The sequence below is a fragment of the Populus alba genome, chromosome 2 (genome assembly GCF_005239225.2).
Source record: "Populus alba chromosome 2, ASM523922v2, whole genome shotgun sequence".
NCBI classification, from domain to species: domain Eukaryota; kingdom Viridiplantae; phylum Streptophyta; class Magnoliopsida; order Malpighiales; family Salicaceae; genus Populus; species Populus alba.
In genome coordinates, this window is record NC_133285.1 from 6,780,986 (window position 1) to 6,807,516 (window position 26,531).

Below are 26,531 nucleotides of genomic sequence, written 5' to 3' on the forward strand. Positions count from 1 at the left end.
TCCGGCCTTTCTTGGATTTAAACTCTGGTTCCCTTGGTTTCTTGTTCTTAAATGTAGAAGGCAAGAAGAAAAGTGCAGCAGATCAGAGAATGGCGCTGGAGTCAGCTGTAGGAACCGCCGATGCAGGAGGATTTGCAACTAGGTATAGCAGCTTGCTTATTAGATAAATTTATTAGATATTATTAGGTATAATAATATCTAATAAATTTATTATTAGGTATAATAATCGTGTGTTAAAATCTTTACAGATACAGTTGAGACAGCTTGTTTTATTCGTTCAACTTTCTTAATTTAAATTTACTAAATTTATTAGATAAATAAGTTACACATACAATTATATGCACTATAGTAATTTTATTTCCTCCAAGTCTTCGTCAATAATTAATGCTAGAATAAACTAGGTCAACGGGGTCATAAGAAGATTTTTAATTGGTTGGATCACATAGTCATGTTAGTGTGAATGCTGCTAGCCTGTTATTGAATAATACTTACTTATGTTGCCTTTTAAAAGTGTAAGAGTTTATTTCCAGGTTGCCTTGAAATTAAAATTTCAACTTTATAATGATTTTTTTTTTTCGATGACAGAGTTTTTTAGATTAATTTATAAATCAAGTAAAACTTAATTCTTTGTCTAGGTGATCTTTGCACGACTAAGGAAAAGAAAATATTACTGGAAATTTGTCTCCAATTTGGAGATTAGGACCACACAAAAAACACATGGGACCCAATCATCGTCCGATGAAAACCTAAATTTAACAATTCTTTTATTATAAATCTTTTTGTTCTTATATTTTAAAAATATTTTAAAAAAAAATATTTTTTTCTTTTTTTCTTTAAATTATTTTTTTAATATTTTTTAATTATTTTAATACGTTAATGTCAAAAATAATTTTAAAAAATAAAAAAATATATATTATTTTAATAAATTTTCAAATAAAAAACACTTTATATAAAAAGCAACCATACCCTACTCTAGAAACACCGTTTACAATTACATGTTCAAGTGTTCAAATCTCCAAATTACCCCTTGAGTTGAAATGAAAAGTGGGAGGGATCATGTCGTGATATTTCGCTCGAATTCACGCGAAAACGTCTTCCCGTTGCTAATTCCATTAAGTGAAGGTATTATATACACATCTCTCCAACAAGTCCTTTCTACTCAGCTTTCTCTCACATGGCAGCCGATTCAGAGAAGGATGCTTCCGAAGGGCTTGGAGGTATGTATTACCCCTTAATCTATGATCAGTATGTTTTTAGTTCCGACTAAAAAGGCACATATTTCTGTACATGTTTATCATTTCTAATCCCAATCTAATTATCTATCATAAGAATATCTGAATTAACCATAAATAATCATATCAGAAGAAACTAACACTGAGAATTTATAACTTCGGTTTCAAGCTCATCGTTTTTTTTCCCTCACTAGAAGTCATTAACTAATTAATTCTAATATTAGAAGCATCCAACATCTAGCGCGCGCGCGCAGATTTTATTGTATTATGAATTATTTGAGCATTTAATTCATTGGTACGAGGTGATTAATTAATTATTACAGAACTATTTGCCACTATTTTTCTTATGGGAACCATATATACAAGTTATTGGAAAATACAGTGGATTGCGCTTGACTTTTTTCCTTTTATAAATGCCGCTGGAAGAGCCACGTTTCCTTTACAGATTGGTGTGGCATATATATAGATCATGGATATTGGGGAATTAATAATCAAAATATTCACAGGCTCACAGAAGCTTTTAAGACCATTATATATGAAGTAGGAAAAACTTCAAAGTAGATTTGGTCACTGAGATTAATAGATTGATTGGAGTTACCATTATGACACCTCAATTGTAAAAGAACACGAGGTGAATAATCCATGAGAACAAAAGATGTAGAAAGAGTACATGTAGGAGAGGAAGAGTGTGTAGAGCAGGGGAAGAGTATGTCATATTGTTGTTCTGTAATCTTTGGATTAGCATCTCCAAATAACTAAAAACAGAAAGCTTGCTAGTCCGGACTACAAATTGGGCATGGCGAACATTTTTTTTGTCCATTCAACGGACAGCCTGCTTTTTATATATATATAAAAAAAACAGTATCATCACTGTGTATATACACACATAACGCACTTTTTCTTAAGTAGCTCATGCAAACACTTGTACACGTTTCCTTGAAAACTATAGGTGCTCAGAACACAGGCGAGGAAGATCATGAACCTGGAAGTTCTAGGAAATTAACTAAAGCTGAGAGAATAAGGAAACAAGAATGCCAGAGGGAATCTAATGCTAGAAAGAAGGTGCGTAGTGTGCAGATAGTATCTACCTTCACTCTTTAATTTGTGTTCTTTTTCTCCTAGTTAACTCATTTATCCTTTTTATTATTTCTATACATGCACCGTGGTGCGCAGCAAAGGATTGAAAGCAACGTGAAAGAGGCGGAAACTCTCAAAGAAACGTGTGCCTACCTCAAAGGACAGGTAGATCTGCTTGAAAAACAAACGAAGGAAGCTAGAGATCGAACTAGTTTGAAACAAGCACAGGAGTTGGAATCCATTCCGGAGGAACTTGAAAAAGCTGGAAACAGCATTGAAAAACAAACTGCTCAAATGTTCGAGCTTTACGAGCTAATCAAAGGGGTGCATTTTCCTTCCTCGTACCACTTTTTTTTTTTTTTTTTGTCTTCAGAAAAACACTACATATGTCTTCTATATTCTCATCAAAAGGAAAGATTTCGATACACACACGTACACTATTGTTGATTTGGTGAACAGGTTATTATGTACTAAAGGTTATAACTTTTGGCAATTTACTTCTTTATTACTTCTCCTCCAAAAGAGCCAGTTAGATAAACTGTTATTCTTTATTTTCACACCATACCTTCACTTTTATTGAATCTTATCCCTTTTACTTCTATCAACATTATAAATCACAATCAACGTAATAATATCCCATACACAAATTTTGTGGCAGCTGAAACACTCTGCAGGTAGAAGGGAGTGTTGGGGAAGCACGTCCTCCAACACAGAGGTGCTAGAAGAGGTTCCTAACCCAATGGCATCGGCCATGAGGTGGAATGGCCCGGTAATGTCAGGCTCATTTAAACCATGTCAATCACTCCCTGATGAGTGCAACCAGCTGGTATGTATGTATTCATTTTCTTTACTTGCTTCCTCTTTCTAATTTTGTGCGCTAATTTATTACTCAATGTGTTATTTTGATTCGGTTTAAGGCCTACAACCAGCTCAAGGAGCTCTACATTGCCTCTGAAGTACGTCACGCGCAGGAGAAAGCTGCCTTAATTGAACGCCACGCAAAGGAGATGGCTGCCACAGAAGCACGTCATTCTCATCATCTGGAGATGGCTGCCACAGAAGCACGCCATGCTCATCCTCTGGAGATGGCTGCCACAGAAGCACGCCATGCTCATCATCTGGAGATGGCTGCCACAGAAGCACGCCATTCTCATCATCTGGAGATGGCTGCCACAGAAGCACGCCATGCTCATCCTCTGGAGATGGCTGCCACAGAAGCACGCCATTCTCATCATCTGGAGATGGCTGCCACAGAAGCACGCCATGCTCATCATCTGGAGATGGCTGCCACAGAAGCACGCCATGCTCATCCTCTGGAGATGGCTGCAGTCAGGACAGAGTACGGCCAACAGGTGGTAACCCCCCCCCCCCCCCTCTTCTTCTTTTACTTAAAAGTATCGCATTAACTATATAGCTATATATTTTTGTACAGTAACTGCATAATCAATGAATCTCTTTCACTCACGCACAGTAGAGAGACTTTCAAAATCTGTTTTTTTTTTTTTATTATTAGTTCTCACACACACTTGCATAGACTAACTTTTATATAGAATTTAAGTGAGATATTTAGTATTGTCTCTTACTAAATAATCTCAATAAAATATATATCCTAACTTCATGGTACTGGTACTTGCTCTTTCACAAAACACGTATAATGTTGAACATTTTTCCCTTTTAAACTTGTTTTATCAAGCATCATAACAAAATAGAGCAGAAAATCAGCTGTGCTCTTTCTGTCTTCTAGATTTCCAGCTCAATAACTTTCATGATAACTAGTGATCTTGAAATCTTGTGATGATGAATAGAATAAACCATAACTTGAGGATCCTTTGACAAAACAAAGAATCTTTTTAGCTGTCTTCAAAAATGAATTCCTTGGATGTTCTGTATCCTTGTTGACCAAACCAACTCCAAATATAATATCAAGAGTAGGACATGTTAAATGCTTTTATAATTTATTGGGTTTACCAGTGCTCTTTCTCATTCTTTTGTTAGCTTGATTCTATATTCAACTGATGTATCTACAAGTTGACAATCTTCCATGGAAAATTTCTTGAAGATTTTCACAATATACTTAGCTTGTGAATTAAAAATGCTATTACATTGTTTCATTTCAATTCCCAAGAAGTGCGCTATAAGATATAAGTAGTAAAGTAAGTAGTATAGGCCACTTAAACTCTTCAATCATGATGAAATCATCACCTGTAAAAATTAAGTAATCACATATAAACAAGTAAACATCACACTGCCTTGTGAGTTTTTCTTCACATATAAGCATGCTCATGTGAGTATTTGACAAAACCATTTTGTATAAGATAGCTATCAATTTAATTTGGAATTTCATGATCTTATTGCTTGTTTAAGTCCATAAAGAGTTTTTTCATCTTGATTATTTCCTAATTGATAAAAAAAATCAAGGAATTAAAAAACTCAAAACAATTAACACAAAAAAAATTAGAACAAAAGAAAGAAATATTATTCGATAATTTGATTATATGTTTTACATTCAACTCATTTAGAGTATATATAGTCATACAACAAGACATATAAAAAAATAAAATAAAGCAAATTATACAAAATGCTTAATCATATCTCATTTGATTAGATGACATAAATAATTTTCTAATTGTGTTGATTTGTTCCTTTTATATATTAGAAAATAATTAAGAATATTTATCTTAATTGTTTCCTTCACACGCCGCTTAAACACATAATAATTTTTATTTTCATGAATTTAACATATATTAACACTATTTTTATTGCTATTGTAGCTTTATATTCTTATTAAAGTGATCACCATCAATAAATGATTTTAATTGATCAATAATTAGATTGAGTGTATCGCATGCTTGCAACTATAAAAACATCACGGGAAATAATCATGCTTCTTGAATCAAATCCCAAGTCAAACTTTCATGTGTTCTAATTGGATATAACAATAAATAAGGAGTAATTAAATACTCCAAATAAAAAAAATACCACAAAAAGCACAATGATGGTTTTCATAACCATATCATTGAGAGTTTAAACTCGTCACCTTTTGTTCTTTTTCCTCATAAAAAAATTTAGGTGGTTACTCTTTATAGACTTTCTCTTCAAGATTGTCGTTAAGAAAGGTAGACTTGACATTCATCTAGCATAATCTTTATTTTTTGTGCTGAAAAAAAAAAAACCATGCCAAAATATGCATTTGACTTGACAAAATATATATTTATTTCTCTCCATTTTTTCTTTTGTATTTTTTTCGGTTTTAAAGATCCATTTGACTCTTGCTATTTTATGTCCTTTAAAAAGTGATGTTAACTTCTATGTACTATTTTTTATATATAGTCAATTGTGTTTAGTCTTCAATATTCTAGTCTCACACTTGGTCTTCCTCAAACTGCATATCTCTTGACATTACAACATTTTTAGTGATTGTATTATACAATTTGTAGCCACATAAATTATCACCATACCATAGCAAAATATGCTTTTGACTTTTATCTTCAATTTGGTTCTCTTCTTTTCTTGAATTCTAGCATAAGCTACATTATCAAGAATCCTCGTATGATCAACTTTTGATTTCTTATGCTTCTTCTAATGTGATCTTTAAAAGCTTTTTTTTTATATAGGAAACTTGTTCAACAAGTAAACACACAAATTATTGCATCTTTCCAAAATTATTTACGACACTTTCTCTCTTTTAACATACATCTAATAACCATATTAATAATGATTGTATTCTTCATTTTAGACACCTTATCATGTTGAGGTGTCTAAGGCATAGTTAAATGATGTACTATGTTATTTTCTTTCCAATAACCCATCAAGCTTATATGATGTGTACTCCACACCCCTAACTATTCTTAAACATTTCAACTTGCTTTTATTTTACTTTTCTATTAATTTTTGAACTCTTTAAATCTAATCATTAATTTTTTTCTTTTCTTTTAATACATACACTCATGTTCTGTCACTATAATCATTTATAAAAGTAAAAAAATACGTGTTGTCGTCAATTAAAGTAGATTTGATAGGAACATGTATACATTTAAGTGAACCAAATCAAGGGGTTGAGATGCTCTTAGACTCCTCTTTAGTAAAAGCTTTCCTATGACACATGTTTCACATAATCTGTATGTGTGATCTAACTTTAGCATTCTAGTAATCATCTTGTTCTTTTTTAGCATCATCAAGGCTTCATGATTTAAGGGCTAAAGAGTTTAAACATCATTGATTTTTTTTCTTAAAACACTTTAATTGTAAGATGTTTAGATTTAGTGGGAACATTATATTCTTTGATATTTTCATAGAAGCAATCATCATTCTTGATTCATCAAATATGTTGAGGTTTTTGTCTTTCATTTGTGCTACAACTCCCTTCTTAAGAAATTATCCCAAACTCAAAATATTATTCTTCATGTATGATGCATAATAGACTTCTAAAATAAATTTTTTTTCTTACCATCTTTTAGTTTAATAAGAACTATATATCTACCTTTAACATGTCTCTAACAAAAATCACTTAAAATTATGCTACTAGTGTATTCCTTATGGAGTTCAAAGAACATTTTTTTCATTTCTTACATATGATTAGAAGCTTTTGCGTCTAGATATTAGGTGCTGAAATTACTATAATCAATTTTTTCACATACCAGCAGCAAGGTTGGTTTTTCGGAGTCATGATCCTTTTAGCAAAATTAATTCTTTTATCTTTAGACTTGTTTTAAGAGCAATATGATGCACATTAACCATACTCTTTGCAATTAAAGCATTGAATATCTATATCTAACATTATTCCTCCGGTTTAAATATCCACCATGACTTCTTTCTCTATTTCTACATTTCCCGTGGAAGAAAAATTTTAATTTCTTGCTCCATAAGTTTCTTGACTCCTAAATGATCTTCCTCATTTTCTTCTTCTATGAAGAGATTCGCCTATTTGAAATGATCCCTAATTGGACTCAAAATTATTTTTTGTTAATAACACTTAGCTCCTTATTTATTGTCTTATTATGTTTACCTTCATGAAAAGCTTCTTAAAATGTAATAGGATCATCACCTATATAAAAAAAATCATGTTAGTATTATCAAGATTAATTCTTTATATGGCATATGTAGGCTTTTTGGAATTGAACTTGCGGATCCAATTGGACTATCAACCGGAAAAGGTGAAGACGGAATTCTTACGTTCTTGTTTCTCTCCTAAAGTCAATTGTTGTGGTTGGTCTTCAATGTTCTAATCTCACACATGTTCTTCCTCAAACTGCATATCTCTTGACATAAAAACATTTTTAGTGATTGTATTATACAATCTATGGCCACATGAACTATGACAATACCTAGCAACATATGCTTTTGACTTTTATCTTCAAGTTTGATTCTTTTCTCATCTTGAATTCTAGCATAAGCTACATTATCAAGAATCCTCGTATGATCAACTTTTGATTTCTTTAGACTCTATGCTTCTTCTAACATGATCTTTTAAAGTTTTTTTTTATAGGAAACTTGTTCAACAAGTAAACACAAATTATTGCATCTTTTCAAAATTCTTGGCAACACCTTTTCTCTTCTAACATACATCTAACCATATTAAAAATGATTGTATTCTTCATTTTAGACACCTTATCATGTTAAGGTGTTTAAGGCATAGTTAAATGATGTATTATGTCATTTTCTTTATAATACTCATGAACTTATATGATGTGTACTCCACGTCCCTATCTATTCTTAAACATTTCAACTTACTTTCATTTTACTTTTCTATTAAATTGTTGAACTCTTTAAATCTATTCATTAATTTTTTTTTCTTTTTTATTTATTACATACACCCATGTTTTGTCACTGTAATCATCTATAAAAATAAAAAAATACATGTTGCCATCGATTAAAGTAGATTTGATAGGAGCATACATTTAAGTGAACCGAATCAAGGGGTTTAGATGCTCTTAGACTTCTTTTTAGAAAAAGCTTTTTATGCTGCTTTCCTATGACACATGTTTCACAAAATCTGTAAATGTGATCTAACTTTAGCATTCTAGTAATCATCTTGTTCTCTTTTAGCATCAACAAGGCTTCATGATTTAAGTGCTAAAGAGTTGAAACATCATTGATTTTTTTTCTTAAAACACTTTAATTGTAAGATGTTTAGATTTAGTGGGAACATTATATTCTTTGATATTTTCATAGAAGCAATCATCATTCCTGATTCATCAAATATGTTGAGGTTTTTGTCTTTCATTTGTGCTACAACTCCCTTCTTAAGAAATTATCTCAAACTCAAAATATTATTCTTCATGTATGATGCATAATAGACTTCTAAAATAAATTTTTTTCTTACCATTTTTTAGTTCAATAAGAACTATACATCTACCTTTAACATGTCTCTAACAAAAATCACTTAAAATTATGCTACTAGTGTATTCCTTATGGAGTTCAAAGAACATTTTTTTCATTTCTTACATATGATTAGAAGCTTTTGCGTCTAGATATTAGGTGCTGAAATTACTATAATCAATTTTTTCACATGCCAGCAGCAAGGTTGGTTCTTCGGAGTCATGATCCTTTCAGCAAAATTAATTCTTTTATCTTTAGACTTGTTTTAAGAGCAATATGATGCACATTAACCATACTCCTTGCAATTAAAGCATTGAATATCTATATCTAACATTATTCCTCCGATTTAAATATCCACCATGACTTCTTCCTCTATTTCTGCATTTCCCGTGGAAGAAAAATTTTGATTCCTTGCTCCATAAGTTTCTTGACTCCTAAATGATCTTCCTCATTTTCTTCCTCTATGAAGAGATTTGCCTCTTTGAAATGATCCCTAATTGGACTCCGCATTACTTTTCATATTCAACTTTCTTTGTAAAGCTTGTTCTGATGATGATGATCTTTCTGTTCTTTTTTTTTTTTTCAATTTTCTGCTCATAGGCTTGCAGAGATCCCGTAAGTTCTTTCTTTATTAGTTCCTCCAGATCTTTTGATTTTTTTATTTTTGCCACAACATGATCAAGTTTTGAGTCCAAAGATCTTAAAATCTTCTCCATTACACAAACATCATCAATGTTTTCTCCATTTCTTCTCGTTTGATGTACCAAATACTCTTGTAAAGGAATATGAAATTGTCTTATTATTCTCTTTGTTTAGTTTCTCAAAATCTCCTCATAGTCGTAACCTCTTTGCTTTTACAACGCCACTATAAGTCTTGTTCAAAATTGTCCATGCATCTCCTTAGAAGTTTTTGCGGATGCCATCATTTCAAGTGTTGCTTCATCAAGGGCTTAATAAATTGTGAATATGGATTTATTATCTTTCTTTCTAGATTCACTTAGAACCTGTTTTTCTGCATACTCAAGGCTACCTCTTCTCTTGTTAACTCTGGTTCAATATCCTTCTTCCACTAAAACCCATAATTCCTAAGACTTCAAAAGAGCCCTGTATTGTATGCATCATAAATCATAGTTTTGTTTTGTGAGGCCAGGAATTTGTAATTGCATTTGAGTACTATTGTTTTTGGAGGCCATTGCTACACTCAAACTCTGATACCAGTTCTGTTGGAAGCAGAAACAGCACAGAAATTGCAAGATCAATGAATCTCTTGCACTGATCACTCACACTTACACAGTATAGAGACTTTCAAAATCTTTATTTTATTTTTATATATTAGCAGTGCTCACGCGCACTTGTAAAAAAACTAGACACTAGCTTTTATATAGAATTTAAGTGAGACAATCAGTATTGTCTCATACTAATCTCAATAAAACATGAATACTATTCTTGACTGAATTATTATAGTTGAGTCTACACTACTTCACGGTGCTACTAATTAACTTGATGATACTTGGTTTTTCACAAAACAAGTTCTACATTCAAACATGTTTTTCTATCTAAGCTCTAATAATCTGAAATTGTCTATAGGAGAACGAGGGGCAGGCGCTTGCAGGAGCCTCACCAGGCTCGGATTATGTTGATCAGTTCTTGAATTATAATTAGATTTATTATCGTTTACGGTGTTCCGTAATATTTCTTGTTTGTGCTAATTTCTCAATGTTGATACTGGAAGATCTCCGATACTTTTATGTGTGCTTAAACTGAAGCTTTTGGACCTAAAATTAATTGTCTCGCATACCATTATAATACTCTCGATGATAATGTTGTTGACAACATGAAAAGTTTTGTCTATAAGGGGATTGACCCGAATGTGCCTGGGGCTCGGCCCGGTCTCAGTTTTTTTTCTGTTTTTCTGTTTTTCTGTTTTCTCGACTGGGTCCAGCTCAGCCCGTACAACTGGTCTGAACCCAACTGACCCGGCTGGGCAGCAGCCACGCAGCGTGCGACCTTCGCATTGTGTTGAGAATTAGAACTGCAGAACGGGGCAAGAGAAAGAAGAGCGTTCCTGGAGCTTTTGCTTGAAGATGAAGATGATGGTGATGGAGAACTGGTTAACCAATGTTGCTTTTCTTCCCCTCTGCATCTGTTTTTCCTTCCCTTCTTCTCTGATTTCTGGTTTCTTTTTTTTTTTTGCTTTATCTTACTCTCTCTGTTCTTCCCTCTTTATGTTTTTCTTTCTGCCAGTTTTCGTTTTCGTCTCTCGTTCTTGGTGTTTCTGTTTTTCTCTCTTTTGTTTTTGTTCTTCTCGTCTGTCTTTTTCTGGGTTCCCTGCTGTATGTGCTCTCTCGTCTCCTCTGTCCCCTCTGGTTTTTCCCCTTCCTTTCCTGTGGAGTCGCCATTCTAAGATATGCAGTAACTAGTTCACCATCCATGATTAAAAAATAATGTTTCAAACATGTTACCAAACCGGGGCTGAACACCGTGCTTTGAGCAGACAAGAAAATAAGAGCAAAAATCATTTTATTGACATAGTTAATATACTTGGTATGTCCACGATGCGGATAAACAAATGTTTTTAAATATAACATAAGTTTTTAGTTCTTAGAAAATTTTGTATAATTATTATTGAATTTTAAAATACAATTATTTTGATTTTTTATATAAAAGTAAAATTTTCTATTAATTTATTTTTTATTTATCTTAGTCAACATAATATTTTTAACATTCTTAACCGGAAACATTTTTTTTAAATATAATTGTTAAAGCATGTTTAAAAAAAATATTAAAAAAATATGTCCATATTTAGTATGATTGAAAGCTTTAAAAATTATAAATGTGATGAAATCATGTTTCAAATATATTTAAATATTTTAATAATAAACAACCGATTTCAATTGAATTTTCAAAAAAATAAATAAAGAGTAAGTGAATACAATAATATTTTAAAAAAACTTCTAGACACGATTTATTTTAGAAATTTGACGAGACTGAAAAATCAGTTAAACAAAAAACACTAAAATTAAAAGGAGTGGCGTTATAATGATTTGTGGCGAATTGACTAGTATAAATACACACTTGGTTTCGTTAAGAAAAAGTGTGGCCAGTCAATGAGGAAAAAAAAGAAGGAAGAAGGTTTTTTAAATTTTCTTAAAAATCTCTTCAAATACCTCACTTAAACAATTGAATTAAAGGATAAAAAAGGGTTGGAATATATAAGCTAGGAAATTGAAAAAATTCTCGGGTAATTGTATAATTTCTTTAAAAATCTCATATAAACACTTGAATTAAAGGATAAAAAAGGGCTAGAAGAAGATCTAAGCTATGAAATTGAAGAAATTCTAGGGTAATTGTAGCTTGAGAGGGGCAATTTTGAAAGGAGATGGAGAGAGAGAGGAGAAGGGGAAAGTTGCTTTTCTTTCCATTTTCTTCCTAAGTTTTTGTGTTTTAGAGGTGAGAAACCTGATCCAAACTTAATTTAAAGTTTTAACATGGATTAGAATTGATTGTGTGTTTGTTATGTATTATGAAAGATTGGGTTAGGGAATTTAATTATTTAAATGGGTGGTGTGATGCTAGAAACAAGTTTTCTTAGAGTAATTAAACAATGTGTCAAGTGTCAATTTGAGATAAAGTGAAGAAAAATCTTGCCTTTTATTTTGTACACAAGTTCGGCCAAATAGACATCATAAGGAAGAGGAGTAATTTCCTTCATTGGCATATAAAAATTATATCATAGGTTGTTCTAATAGCTATTTTGTTATTCTTTTTCCAATTTTATACAATTGGAAAAAGAATAACAAAATTGATTTAATCTTGAATAAGGTTGTGTTAAGCTTGTGTAAGTGAGTTTAAATGAAATGATTTAGTGGTGTAGAAATTGAAGGAAACTCATGGTTTTGCTTCATGCATGGTTCAACCAAATTGGCCATAAAAAGAGGGGAGGATAATTTATGCAAATGGTGTATGTAATTATCATAGGGATATGTTTTTTAATTTAATTGTGTCGACTTAATATTGAATTACAAGGAAAGAATAAAATTTGGAGATATATACATACACACATAGAGCAAATAATTAAAAAGTATTACTTTGAAATTAAGTATGGGTTTAAAGATTATGAGAAATAATGATATTGAAATTATTTTGTGTTGATCGGGAATACTACTATAAATAAACCATATTTCAAAGCAGGAACTAGAACATCATGTGTGGAAGGTAGATGTCTAACACCTATCCAAGTTAATTATGCACTAGTAGAATTGCTAATTTATTTTCCTTACATCTTTCTAAAGTGATATTAAGAAATAAACATTTTGGTGGATAAAGAAAGGGGGAAAAAAATTGAGAATCTAATCAGTCATTCCTGGTATAATAGACTAATAATATCAATGATTACCATTGATATCAGTATTTTCTTGAACCTGATTAGTTGTTCTTGGTATAGGAGGTTAATGATACCAATAAGGATCATTTGTATTGACATTTACTTGAATCTAATTAGTCATTCTCGATATGAAAGATTAATGATACCAATGTAGATTGTTGGTATCGACATTTACTTGGACTTGATTAGTCTTTCCTGGCGTGGGTGACTAATGATACCAATGAGATTCATTACTATCAATATGAACATGAAAGAAATCCATGGAAATAAACTTGATTAGTTGTTCCTGAAATACGAGGAAGAATAATGATGTCAATGCGAATCTATGGACATCAACATGTACTTGAAACTTGATTAGCCATCCAATGGACTAAAAGCTAATAATACCAAGCAGATTGGTATTGACATACCCTTGATTAACAATTTGAAAAAAATAACATTAAATTATGATTAAAAAAAGGAGTGAAACTTGAATTGAAGAAGAAAAAAAAAAAAGAAATGAGAGGAATAGAGAACTATCGGGTTTTAATTCTTTTTAAAATTTTCAGCAAAAATTTCTTTATTAATTTCATCAACAATATGACATGTTAGAAATGCTAGTGAAATTTTTTAATTTCTTATTCCATCAACATTTCTATTCGAAATTACTGATAAAAAATTTTCATTGCAATTTTCATCGGTAAACAACAATGAAATATTTTCCATTGGTAATTTCATTGTTTTTGTTCTTTTCAATTTCTAGTAGTGTATTGTATAATTTAAAGTTAATTTATCTTTATATTTGAATTGAAATCATATACATTGAATTAATATTTTAGGTTACACACACATACACAATCCTGGAACGAAACGTCAAAATTGATATTGGGATGGTATGAAAATCCAATAACAAAGGTTACTCACACAAAAGAAGGTGTTTTTTGCCCACCACTCTAAGGTTTCAAACCGAAAATATAAAAATGCAAACAACTCGTCACTCTAAGGATATATATCAAATCACTACTTTAGAGATACAGAGTCAAAGGAATAAGTTCATCACCACTCACAAATGAGATACAGAAATTGATATTATTACATATTTAGTGAGATGCTTTCATCTACAGAGTCGAAAACGAATGATGAATTCAGGTGTTGGGGACATAACTTGGAGTCTGAATGCATGAAGCATAATGTAAGTTAAGGTTTTATGTCAAATGATTTAATTGCACTTTTATCTCGAACTAGTGATGAAAATAAAGTGGCCTGCTGTCATGGAAACTAGCACTTGTAATAGCTTTCCAATTTGTATTAGTTAGATAAATTTTGGCTTCATTGGCTAAGTGTAATAGCTTGGTCATTTCTTCTTACATCAGTCATCAAGGTTCCAACTTCATTTCCTCTGTAATATGGACAAAAAAAAGGGTTTGAATTTGGAAGCGATGTTCTATTCAACATAATAAATTTCGTTGAGTTTGGATTCTCTTAATCTTCTATAACCAGTTGGTCCCTTCACTAATAAAAAATGAAGTAAGTATTTTCCATGTAAAAACATGGCATAAGTGATACACAGATGCTCAAAACTCATTTTTTTTCTTGCTAGATTTTGGCACAGAACCATTTATGCAGGTCATGCATAAGCACCAAAAGGTATTTTGTCATAACTGATGACAGTGGAAGGCTGTTGCCATCAGGGACGTAGCTATAATTATTTGTTAGGGAGGGCCAAAATTAATATAATAAAATATAATATTTATTTTAATTTATTGTACATGAATTATAAATCAAAACCTGCATAATTTAGTTTTATTTAAATAATTTACTACAAACACATATAATGATCTTTGTATAAGATAAAATGTTTGGAGCAATATCAAATTGAGTCAAAGCAATGAAGTTAATTTCATCTTCATAATGCATTCATCACTTTAATGTTGTTGGTCATTATACCTATTAAATATAAGCATACAAAGTATATAAGAAACATTAGTTAAAGCGAAGCATTATTTATGTTTGATAAACTTTGAAATAAAAAAAATAATAAAGAATGATTCTTACATATTTATTTTAAGTGTACTCGTCGTTCTTTTATAAAATAGAAATAATCGATTATCATATCAATTTTTCTTATTTTGTTCATGGTTCAACCTAAAATCAAAACATATATCGTAAGAAAAAAATTGATAATTTTAGTGGCTCTTCTAAAAACAACATAAAAAAAATTCAATCATAATCAAAACAAACCAATAAAATATATCTAATTAATTAGAAAAAAAAATCACTATAACAATAATTCAAAAAACAATTGGTAGAATTAGCATATCTGAGAGAGAAAAAAGAGCAAAAATGGTAGAATTATAAAAAAAAAAATCTCATCAAATTATTAACAAACATCTCAAAACAAAACAAAAATAGATTTAAAATTTAAATTACCTTATTTTGTTTTATGAAAGATAAATTAATTGATGGCTTTGTTTTAATATTTTTATAGAAAAATTTTGTTTATAATTTGTTTTTTTATCATTGCATGATTTATATTAGATTAAATTGATGATTTTTTTTTTATTTCACAAAATAAACTCAAGAATAAACTGGGAATTCTCAAGAATAAACTCAATTACCTAGTAAAATAATTTCTTTTCATCGTACATCAAGAATAAACTCAAAGAAAGGCTCATTTTTTTACAATAGTAACTCTTCCTCTTATTTAATTATATTTAATTACCTAGTAATAAAAAATATATATCTTGTAGGGGGCTGGATCTTGCTTGCCGCCCCTTATTTCCGCCCCTAGCTGCCGTACTTCATTGCGGTAAGACGTGCTTACCAGTAGTGCATCTTTTTTGACTTAATTACTTCTTAGGAATCATCAGATGACACAGCTTTTTTTAAGGTAGAAAACGGAGCAATCAACGAGACAATGGTAAAGAAAGGGAATGAAGTTGTGCTTAGGTAGGCAGTGACCTTTATAGTGATAATTGTGACACACACACACACACACACCAACATTTAATGTAAAAACATTTTTTTAACTGTCATTGAATTCTAATGCCATTTAAGAAGAACAAATGTCTTCGGATCTAATGTCCTAAAGAACCAAGTATTAATAAGAGTGATATAATTACTTTTAAAGTTAAATATGCAAACGCTGCTAAACATGAACTTGCAATGACATTTCACTTAAAATACTGATAAAGTAATCAATAATTGCTATCAAAATCCCATTTCGAAGTCTTTGTACTTTTGAGTTTCGTTATTTTTTTTTTTTTTTTTTTCAAGTTGATAGAGAATTTCCCACCAAAACAAAAAGGCGTTATCAAACAAATAGTAATTTTCAACGTGAACGTGTATAATGGGCCCCATCACATGTTACAATACTCCCTGGAGCCACACAATTTGGAATTTAATCTATTTTTCTCCAGCGTTGTCCTCTAAATCTTCTGTCCCGAGCCTTCGTCCCTCGTTGATAAATGAACGCTACCTCGAAGCCACAGATATGTAAATTCTCCATTAATCTTCGAGTCCTGATTCATATCTGATTGCCGAGCCTGCACATTAGGCATGAAAGACTCGAAGATCTGTGAGTGTACAAAATATTGCAGTTTTGTGTTGTGTATCAGTGCTTGTTTCTCTCCGGCCTTTCTTGGATTTAAACTCTGGTTCCCTTGGTTTCTTGTTCTTAAATGTGGAAGGCAAGAAAAAAAGTGCAGCAGATCAGAGAATGGCGGTCGAGTTTGCTGTAGGAAATGAATGTTTCCGCCGATGCTGGAGGAGTTGCAGCCAGGTATAGCAGCTCAATTATAATAATCGTGTTTTAAAATCTTACAGATAAAGTTGAGAAAGCTTGTTTTCTTCGTTTAACTTTCTTAATTTAAATCTAAAAAATTATTTATAGGCAAATTTATTTTCTAAATAAAGTGAACAATTTTGTTATTATAAATGTATTTATTTTTGTGTTTAAATTTAAAAAAAAAAATTTAAATTAATATATATTTTTAAAGCATTTTAATACCTATCAAAAATAACTTTTTTAAAAATATATATTATTTTAATTATTTTCAAATAAAAAATACATTAAAAACAACCCAACCGCACTTCAAAAAATCCTTTACGTTTTCAAGTGTCCAAATCTCTAAATTACCCCCCTCGAGCTGAAAATGAAAACGGGGAGAGACCATGTCGTGATTTTTCGTTCGAATTCACGCGATGCCGTCTCCCCGTCGCTAATTCCATAAAGTGAAGGTATATATATACACGTCTCTCTCATTCGATCAAATAAAGAAAGGTATACCAATCAGTACTACAGTCCTTTCTACTCGGCTTCTGTTCTTTCACATGGCGGCCGATTCAGAGAAGGACGCTTCCGAAGGGCTTGGAGGTATGTCTTACCCCTTAATCTATGATCAGTATGTTTTTTTCCGACTAAAAAGGCACATATTCCTCTCCATGTTTATCATTTCTAATCCCAATCTAATTATCTATCATAAGAATATCTGAATTAACCATAAATAATCATATCAGAAGAAACTAACACTGAGAATTTATAACTTCGGTTTCAAGCTCATCGTTTTTCTTTCCCTCACTAGAAGTCATTAACTAATTAATTCTAATATTAGAAGCATCCAACATCTAGCAGATATCTAATGGAAGAGCCAAGTTTCCTTTTCAGATTGGCGTGGCATGTAGATCATGGATATTGGGGAATTAATAATCAAAATATTCACAGGCTCCTAGAAAGCTTTTGAGACCATTATATTCAAAATAGATTTGGTCACTGAGATTAATAGATTGATTGGAGTTAACCATTATGATACTTCAACTGTACAAGAACACGAGGTGAATAATCTATGTAGGAGAGGAAGAGTGTGTGGAGGAGGCCCAGCAGGGGAAGAGTATGTCATGTTGTTGTGTAATCTTGTGCGACCTCTTCTGCCATCTTTTGTGTGGACAACTCGGGGTTTTTACACTCCTGCCCCTATGACCACATGGTTTCCTATTTAAGAGTGGAGGAGAAAAATTATCTTTTCATGCATATAACCCATAAAAGGAGTTGTTGAATGCAGGGCCGCACAAGATAGGGTGGGTGTTGTTCTTATGATTGAAGGTAACTATTGATGAAACAGGTAGGCAAGCAATGTAGGTGCCACTTTATCAATTTATGTGTTCGTAATCGTAGGAGGTCAGGCGCCGCCGATGGAGAATCAGGTGTAACAACGGTGGATGATGTGCGGTGCCGTTCTAGCCTTTTAGAGTTCATAATATTGCATTGTAATGTGTTTCAGGGCTGAATTCCTTTGGATCGAGCCTAAGAACATAGCGGACAGCCTAGTGAACTAGGTCCTATCTTAGAAACTGAAAGCTTGCCGGTCCGGCATGACGGGCAAATTTTCTGTCCATTTAACGGACAGCTAGCTTTTTTTTTATAAAAAAAATGGTATCATCACTGTGTACATACTCACATAACGCACTCTTTCTGAAGTAGCTCATGCAAACACTTTCACACGTTTCCCTGAAAACTATAGGTGCTCCGAACACAGGCGAGAAAGATCATAAACCTGCATGTTCTACGAAATTAACTGAAGCTCAGAGAAAAAGGAAACAAGAATGCCAGAGGAATTCTTATGCTAGAAATAAGGTACGTAGTGTGTAGATAGTATCTTAGTTAACTCATCTATCCTCTTTATTTCTGTACATATATACACTGTGGTGCAGCAAAAGTCTAAAGACCAAGACGAAGAGGTGGAAGCTCTCAGAAATGAGTGTGCCTACTACCAAGGGCAGGCAGATGCCTACAAAAAAGGCATTCAGGAGGAACTTGCAAAAGTTGTTCACAGCGTTGGAGAAGTTGTAAACAAACAAACTGCTCAAATTGACAAGCTTTGCGAGCCATTTATCAAAGAGGTGCATTTTCCTTTCTCGTACCTCTTTTTTTTTCTTTTTTTCTTTTTTTGCCATCAGAAAATTAAAACACTACATATGTCTTCTATATTCTCATCAAAAGGAAAGATTTTGATACACACACGTACACTATTGTTGATTTGGTGAACAGGTTATGGTGTATTAAAGGTTATAACTTTTGGCAATTTACTTCTCTGTTACTTCTCCTCCAAAAGAGCCAGTTAGATAAATTCTTGTTCTTTATTTTCACACCATACCTTCACTTTTATAGAATCTTATCCCTTTTACTTCTATCAATATTATAAATCACAATCAACGTAATAATATCCCATACACGAATTTTGTTGCAGAAACACTCTGCAGGTACAAGGGGAAGCACGTCTTCCAGCACAGAGATGCTAGAAGGGGCTCCTAACCAGCTGGTATCTATCTATTCATTTTCTTTACGTGCTTCCTTTTTCTAATTTTGTGCGCTAATTTATTACTCAATGTGTTATTTTGATTTGGTTTAAGGCCTTCAACAGTCTCATGGAGCTTTACATTGCCTCTGAAACACATCACGCACAGGAGAAAGTTGCCACAGAAGCACGCCATGCTCAGGAGATGGCAGCCATAATAGCACACCATGCTCAGGAGATGGCTAACACAGAAGCACGCCATGCTCAGGAGATGGATGAAGTCAGGAAAGAGTACGGCCTAGACTTGGTAACCCCCCCCCCCTCTTGTTTTACTAGAAAGGATCGCATTAACTATATAGCTATTTTTGTACAGTAACTGCAAAATCAACGAATCTCTTTCACCCTCACGCACAGTAGAGAGACTTTTATTAGTTCTCGCACACACTCACATAGACTAGCTTTTATATAGAATTTAAGTGAGATATTTAGTATTGTCTCCTACTAATCTCAATAAAATATAAATGCTAACTTCATGGTACATTTTTCCCTTTTAAACCTGTTCTATCAAGCATCGTAACATTTTATCCTTTCAAAATCTCCTCTTGCTTTTTCACAGAACAAGTTTAATGTCCAACATTTTTCCCTTCAAACTTGTTTTATCAAGCCTCATAACACCAAGCTTCTTTTGCAAATAACAAAACTCGTTTGCATGTACTGCTACTTATTCACTTGTTCTAACATGCACTAGCTCTATTTTTTTTTTTTTCACATGCTCTCTTATTCACTTGTTCTAACATGTACTAGATTTTTTGTTGATGCAATTTCGGGCTTGTTATCAACATAAATTCTTGTTGCTTCCTTTTGCCCCTGTTATAATTCTTCTTGTAGTTCTCTCATCCACATTGCATGACATTCACCAGAAGTTGTAATATTGTACTCTGCTTCATATATTGATATTGCTTTCTTGGAAGACTAAGTAAAAATGGCTTCTCTTAAATAGAACACATCAGTTGTGCTATTCCTATCTTCTAGATTTCGAGCCCAATAACTTTCACAATAACTAGGGTCTTGAAATCTTGTGATGATTAATAGAATAAACCATAACTTAAGGATCCTTTGACAGAACAAAGAATCTTTTTAGATGTCTTCAAATGTGAATTCCTTGGATGTTTTGTGTACTTGATGACCAAACCAAATTCAAATAAAATATCAAGTATAATACATGTTAAATATGTCTTCAAATGCTTTTATAATTTATTGGGTTTACCGGTGCTCTTTCTCCTTCTTTTGTTAGCTTGATTCCATATTCAACTTGTGTATCTACATGTTGACAATCTTCCATGGAAAATTTCTTAAGGATTTTTACAGCATACTCCACTATTACATTGTTTCACTTCAATTCCGCCATAAGATCTAAGCCTGCCAATTCAAACTACTTAAACATACGCTATTTAAACTCTTCAATCATGATGGAATCATCATCTGCAAAAATTAAATCATTCATATATAAATAAGTAAACATCACACCACTTTTATTTATCTTGATTGTTTCCTTAACACACCCCTTCAAACATATAATAATTTTTATTTTCATGAGTTTGACATACATTAGCACCACTTTTATTGCCATTATAGCCTCATATTCTTATTAAAATGATCATCATCAAAAAATGATCTTAATTGATCAATAATTAAGATGAGTTTATCATGTGTTTGCAACCATAAAAACATCACGGGAAATAATAATACATTACGAATCAAATTCCAAGTCAAACTTTCATGTTTTCTAATTGGATATAACAATAAATAAAGAGTAAATACTCTAAATAGAACAGAAATGCCTCAAAAAACACAATGATGATTTTGATAACAATAATAGTGAGAGTTTAAACTTGTCATCTTTTGTTTTTTTTTCTTCAACAACAAATTTAGATGGTTACTCTTCATGGATTTTATCTTCAAGATTGCCTTTAAAAACATAATCTAATTTATTTTTTTGTGTTTCAAAAATAAAAAAAATCAATATCATAGTTTCTATTCTTGCAAATACAGTAAAAACATCTTCATAATCAAATTCATACTACTATTTGTATATTTTTACCACCAATCTGATTTTGTAGTCTCCATTTCTTCCTTTGTATTTTTTTTTGTTTTAAAGATCTATTTGACTCTTATTGTTTGATGTCTTTTAGGAAGTGATGTTAGCTTCCATGAATTATTATTTGTTAATAACACTCAGCTCCTTATTCATTGTCTTATTATGTTTACCTTTATGAGAAGCTTTTTAAAATGTAATAGGATCATCACCTATAAAAAAAATCATGTTAGTATTATCAAGATTAATTCTTTATATGGCATCATATATCTCATGTAGGATTTTTGGAATTGAACTTGCGGATCCAATTGGACCATCAGCCATAAAAGGTAAAGATGGTATAACTTGAAATTCTTATGTTCTTGTGTGTTTGGGAGTGTGGTAGCTGTTGCTTTTCAAATAGCTTTTCGTGCCGAAAAGCATGCCAATAATGTTTTTTTATTTTTTAAAAATCATTTTTGATATCAGCACATCAAAACGATCCAGAAAGTATAAACCGAACTCAATTTTAGCAAAAAAAAAAAAAAAAAGTTTGAATTTTTTCGAAAAGCAGGTTACACCTCAATCCCAAACGGCAAAGTCAATTGTTGTGGTTGGTCTTCAATATTCTAATCTCACACATGTTCTTCCTCAAACTGCATATCTCTTGACATTACAACATTTTTAGTGATTGTATTATACAATTTATGGCCACATGAACTATGACAATACCCTAGCAGCATATGCTTTTGACTTTTATCTTCAAGTTTGGTTCTTTTATCTTCTTGAACTCTAGCATAAGCTACATTATCAAGAATCCTTGTATGATCAACTTTTGATTTCTTTAGACTCTATGCTTCTTCTAATATGATCTTTTAAAGTTTTTTCTTTATAGGAAACTGTTCAACAAGTAAACACACAAATTATTGCATCTTTTCAAAATTCTTGACGACACTTTCTCTATTCTAACATACATCTAACCATATTAAAAATGATTGTATTCTTCATTTTGACACCTTATCATGTTGAGGTGTTTAAGGCATAGTTAAATGATGTATTATGTCATTTTCTTTATAATACTCATGAAGCTTATATGATGTGCACTCCACGCCCCTATCTTTTCTTAAACATTTCAACTTACTTTCATTTTACTTTTCTATTCAATTTTTGAACTCTTTAAATCTATTCATTATTTTTTATTATTATTATTACATACACCCATGTTTTGTCACTGTAATCATCTATAAAAATAAGAAAATACATGTTGCCATCAATTAAAGTAGATTTGATAGGAACGTACATTTAAGTGAACTAGATCAAGGGGTTTAAATGCTCTTAGACTTCTTTTTAGAAAAAGCTTTTTATGCTGCTTTCCTATGACACATGTTTCACACAAATTGTATATGTGATCTAACTTTAGCATTCTAGTAATATTCTTGTTCTATTTTAGCATCATCAAGGCTTCATGATTTTAAGTGCTAAAGAGTTGAAACATCATTGATTTTTTTTCTTAAAACACTTTAATTGTAAGATGTTCAGATTTAGTGGGAACATTATATTCTTTGATATTTTCAAAGAAGCAATCATCATTCTTGATTCATCAAATATGTTGAGGTTTTTGTCTTTCATTTGTGCTACAACTCCCTTCTTAAGAAATTATCCCAAACTCAAAATAGTATTCTTCATATATGATGCATAATAGACTTCTAAAATAAATTTTTTCTTACCATTTTTTAGTTTAATAAGAACTATACATCTACCTTTAACATGTCTCTAAGAAAAATCACTTAAAATTATGTTACTAGTGTATTCCTTATGGAATTCAAAGAACATTTTTTTTCATTTCTTACATATGATTAGAAGCTTTTGCGTCTAGATATGAGGTGCTGAAATTACTATAATCAATTTTTTCACATGCCAGCAGCAAGGTTGGTTCTTCGGAGTCATGATCCTTTCAGCAAAATTAATTATTTTGTCTTTAGACTTGTTTTAAGAGCAATATGATGCACATTAACCATACTCCTTGCAATTAAAGCATTAAATATCTATATATAACATTATTCCTCCAGTTTAAATATCCACCATGACTTCTTCCTCTATTTCTGCATTTCCCGTGGAAGAAAAATTTTGATTCCTTGCTCCATAAGTTTCTTGACTCCTAAATGATCTTCCTCATTTTCTTCTTCTATGAAGAGATTTGCCTCTTTGAAATGATCCCTAATTGGACTCCGCATTACTTTTCATATTCAACTTTCTTTGTAAAGCTTGTTCTGATGATGATGATCTTTCCGTTCTTTTTTTTTTTTTTTCAATTTTCTGCTCATAGGCTTGCAGAGATCCTGTAAGTTCTTTCATTATTAGTTCCTCCAGATCTTTTGATTTTCTTTATTTTTGCCACAACATGATCAAGTTTTGAGTCCAAAGATCTTAAAATCTTCTCCATTACACAAACATCATCAATGTTTTCTCCATTTCTTCTCGTTTGATGTACCAAAGAAATTACTCTTGTAAAGTAATATGAAATTGTCTTATTATGCTCTTTGTTTAGTTTCTCAAGATCTCCTCATCGTCGCAACCTCTTTGCTTTTACAACGCCACTGTAAGTCTTGTTCAAAATTGTCCGCATCTCCTCAGAAGTTTTTGTGGAAGCCATCATTTCAAGTGTTGCTTCATCAAGGGCTTAATAAATTGTGAATATGGATTTATTATCTTTCTTTCTAGATTCACTTAGAACCTGTTTTTCTGCATACTCAAGGCTACCTCTTCTCTTGTTAACTCTGGTTCAATATCCTTCTTCCACTAAAACCCATAATTCCTAAGACTTCAAAAGAGCCCTGTATTATATGCATCATAAATCATAGTTTTGTTTTGTGAGGCCAGGAATTTGTAATTGCATTTGAGTACTGTTGTTTTTGGTGGCCATTGCTGCACTCAAACTCTGATAACAGTTCTGTTGGAAGCAGAAACAGCACAGAAATTGCAAGATCAATGAATCTCTTGCACTGATCACTCACACTTACACAGTATAGAGACTTTCAAAATCTTTATTTTATTTTTATTAGCAGTGCTCACGCGCACTTGTAAAAAAACTAGACACTAGCTTTTATATAGAATTTAAGTGAGACAATCAGTGTTGTCTCATATATACTAATCTCAATAAAACATGAATACTATTCTTCACTGATTTATTATAGTTGAGTCTACACTAACTTCACGATGCTACTAATTAACTTGATGATACTTGGTTTTTCACAAAACAAGTTTAACATTCAAACATGTTTTTCTATCTAAGCTCTAATAATCTGAAATTGTCTATAGGAGAACGAGGGGCAGGCGCTTGCAGGAGCCTCACCAGGCTCGGATTATGGTGATCAGTTCTTGAATTATAATTAGATTTATTATCGTTTACGGTGTTCCGTAATATTTCTTGTTTGTGCTAATTTCTCAATGTTGATACTGGAAGATCTCCGATACTTTTATGTGTGCTTAAACTGAAGCTTTTGGACCTAAAATTAATTGTCTCACATATCATTATAATACTCTCGATGATAATGTTGTTGACAACATGAAAATTTTTGTCTATAAGGGGATTGACCCGGATGTGCCTGGGGCTTGGCCCGGTCCCAGTTTTTTTTCTGTTCTTCTGTTTTCTGGACTGGGTCCAGCTCAGCCCGTACAACTGGTCTGAACCCAACTGACCCGGCTGGGCAGCAGCCACGCAGCGTGCGACCTTCGCATTGTGTTGAGAATTAGAACTGCAGAACGGGGCAAGAGAAAGAAGAACGTTCCTGGAGCTTTTGCTTGAAGATGAAGATGATGGTGATGGAGAACTGGTTAACCAATGTTGCTTTTCTTCCCCTCTGCATCTGTTTTTCCTTCCCTTCTTCTCTGATTTCTGGTTTCTTCTTTTTTTTTGCTTTATCTTACTCTCTCTGTTCTTCCCTCTTTATGTTTTTCTTTCTGCCAGTTTTCGTTTTCGTCTCTCGTTCTTGGTGTTTCTGTTTTTCTCTCTTTTGTTTTTATACTTCTCGTCTGTCTTTTTCCGGGTTCCCTGCTGTATGTGTTCTCTCGTCTCCTCTGCCCCTCTGGTTTTTCCCCTTCCTTTCCTGTGGAGTCGCCATTCTAAGATACGCAGTAACTAGTTCACCATCCATGGTTATAACCTCAATAGTGGCATCTCGAGGAGCTAAATTTTTCCAATTGTCTACATCCTCTGATCCTCTACCATTTATAGCTTCGAAACCACAATGAGCTGCCTCTCGTCCTCCTTAAAGTCATTTCCCAATATATTTGACAACCAAAACCTCACCTCCTTTGACACGGACTTGTCTCTGTCACTGTAGGTTTCTGAGACCTAGGTGTCACTGCGCTTCCTCGCTCTTGAAGATCAGATACACACCATTTTATTTTGCGTTGTTCTTCTTGCGTCTCTGTGGTTGTCTCTAAAATGGTTGAACTTCAACATATTTATATATTTTATTGAGCGCCAGTCAGTGCTAGAAAATCTTCTTAGAATGTTACGATATTATTTATCTGGTGGATGAGGCGGCAATTGAAACAGATGAAGAGAGAGGAGCACTTTCTTGTCCACAAAAGGCAAAATTTATCCTGCTACTTGATTCTTTCGTCATGAGATGGCCACTCTCTTGGAATCGAGTTCACTTTTTTCCCATGGGACATGCTGCTTTTTGGATTTGAAATATATATTTGGCAATTTGCTTTGATTTGTGTTGGTAGACTATGACATTTATATGACTGATCCATCTTACAGGCATTGGGATTGACGAGTCTGTTGAAACATCACCAGGGCTTCTCCAACCACTCGAGGATTTCTTCAATAATGTTTCTACAGTACTTGATTATTTATTCCATTAATGCCTACCTTCGTTGTTGGAAAGTGCGCACTTCAGAGTTCATACAAAAGAGAGAAATCTCCGCGCCCTCTCTTGAACAGAAAATAATCAATATAGAAAAGAAAGTATTGGAATCGTCTCTGTATTTCTCGAAGCGAACGAAAATAAAACTATAGGTTAATATATATCATGGATCTATTAAGCCATCCTCCTTCACGTTCGGGTCGTGGTTAAAATGGCTTCACCCCGTATATTTTCCCCCCATATTTTTTTTCAATACATTGTCTATATAGTTCATAACTACTCCTCGCTAGATAAACG

At 32.4% G+C, this 26,531-nt stretch overlaps 2 protein-coding genes across 4 annotated transcripts; both read left to right on the forward strand.

Annotated features, from left to right (window-relative positions):
• The first annotated feature begins 672 nt into the window (after positions 1 to 672).
• Positions 673 to 10,436, forward strand: LOC118042155 (uncharacterized). 2 transcript variants are annotated; one of them, XM_035049748.2, is made up of 7 exons: positions 789 to 1,217; positions 2,182 to 2,294; positions 2,406 to 2,633; positions 2,968 to 3,135; positions 3,227 to 3,661; positions 7,413 to 7,462; positions 10,215 to 10,436. In XM_035049748.2, the coding sequence occupies exons 1-6, from the start codon at positions 1,175 to 1,177 to the stop codon at positions 7,425 to 7,427; spliced, it is 1,002 nt and encodes a 333-aa protein (XP_034905639.1). In that variant the 5' UTR covers positions 789 to 1,174; the 3' UTR covers positions 7,428 to 7,462; positions 10,215 to 10,436. The 2 variants fall into 2 exon arrangements, with proteins under 2 accessions (XP_073263537.1, XP_034905639.1); XM_073407436.1 differs by lacking the exon at positions 7,413 to 7,462 and having other exon boundaries at positions 673 to 1,217.
• Positions 10,437 to 16,418: 5,982 nt separating this feature from the next.
• On the forward strand, positions 16,419 to 24,929 carry LOC118042156 (uncharacterized). Of its 2 annotated transcripts, none has more exons than XM_073407519.1 (7): positions 16,419 to 16,567; positions 16,680 to 17,365; positions 18,510 to 18,622; positions 18,700 to 18,888; positions 19,236 to 19,307; positions 19,399 to 19,590; positions 24,676 to 24,929. In XM_073407519.1, the coding sequence occupies exons 2-7, from the start codon at positions 17,323 to 17,325 to the stop codon at positions 24,748 to 24,750; spliced, it is 684 nt and encodes a 227-aa protein (XP_073263620.1). In that variant the 5' UTR covers positions 16,419 to 16,567; positions 16,680 to 17,322; the 3' UTR covers positions 24,751 to 24,929. The 2 variants fall into 2 exon arrangements, with proteins under 2 accessions (XP_073263620.1, XP_034905641.1); XM_035049750.2 differs by lacking the exon at positions 16,419 to 16,567 and adding an exon at positions 21,658 to 21,707 and having other exon boundaries at positions 16,961 to 17,365.
• Positions 24,930 to 26,531: the final 1,602 nt, after the last annotated feature.

Bases quoted from the DNA above. Each gene is read 5' to 3' on its own strand.
- LOC118042156 (XM_073407519.1), top strand. From the start codon at position 17,323: ATGGCGGCCGATTCAGAGAAGGACGCTTCCGAAGGGCTTGGAG. The intron at 18,623-18,699 runs GTACGTAGTGTG...ACTGTGGTGCAG, and splicing joins ATTCTTATGCTAGAAATAAG to CAAAAGTCTAAAGACCAAGA. The intron at 18,889-19,235 runs GTGCATTTTCCT...ATTTTGTTGCAG, and splicing joins GCGAGCCATTTATCAAAGAG to AAACACTCTGCAGGTACAAG.
- LOC118042155 (XM_073407436.1), top strand. From the start codon at position 1,175: ATGGCAGCCGATTCAGAGAAGGATGCTTCCGAAGGGCTTGGAG. The intron at 1,218-2,181 runs GTATGTATTACC...TGAAAACTATAG, and splicing joins TGCTTCCGAAGGGCTTGGAG to GTGCTCAGAACACAGGCGAG. The intron at 2,634-2,967 runs GTGCATTTTCCT...ATTTTGTGGCAG, and splicing joins TTTACGAGCTAATCAAAGGG to CTGAAACACTCTGCAGGTAG.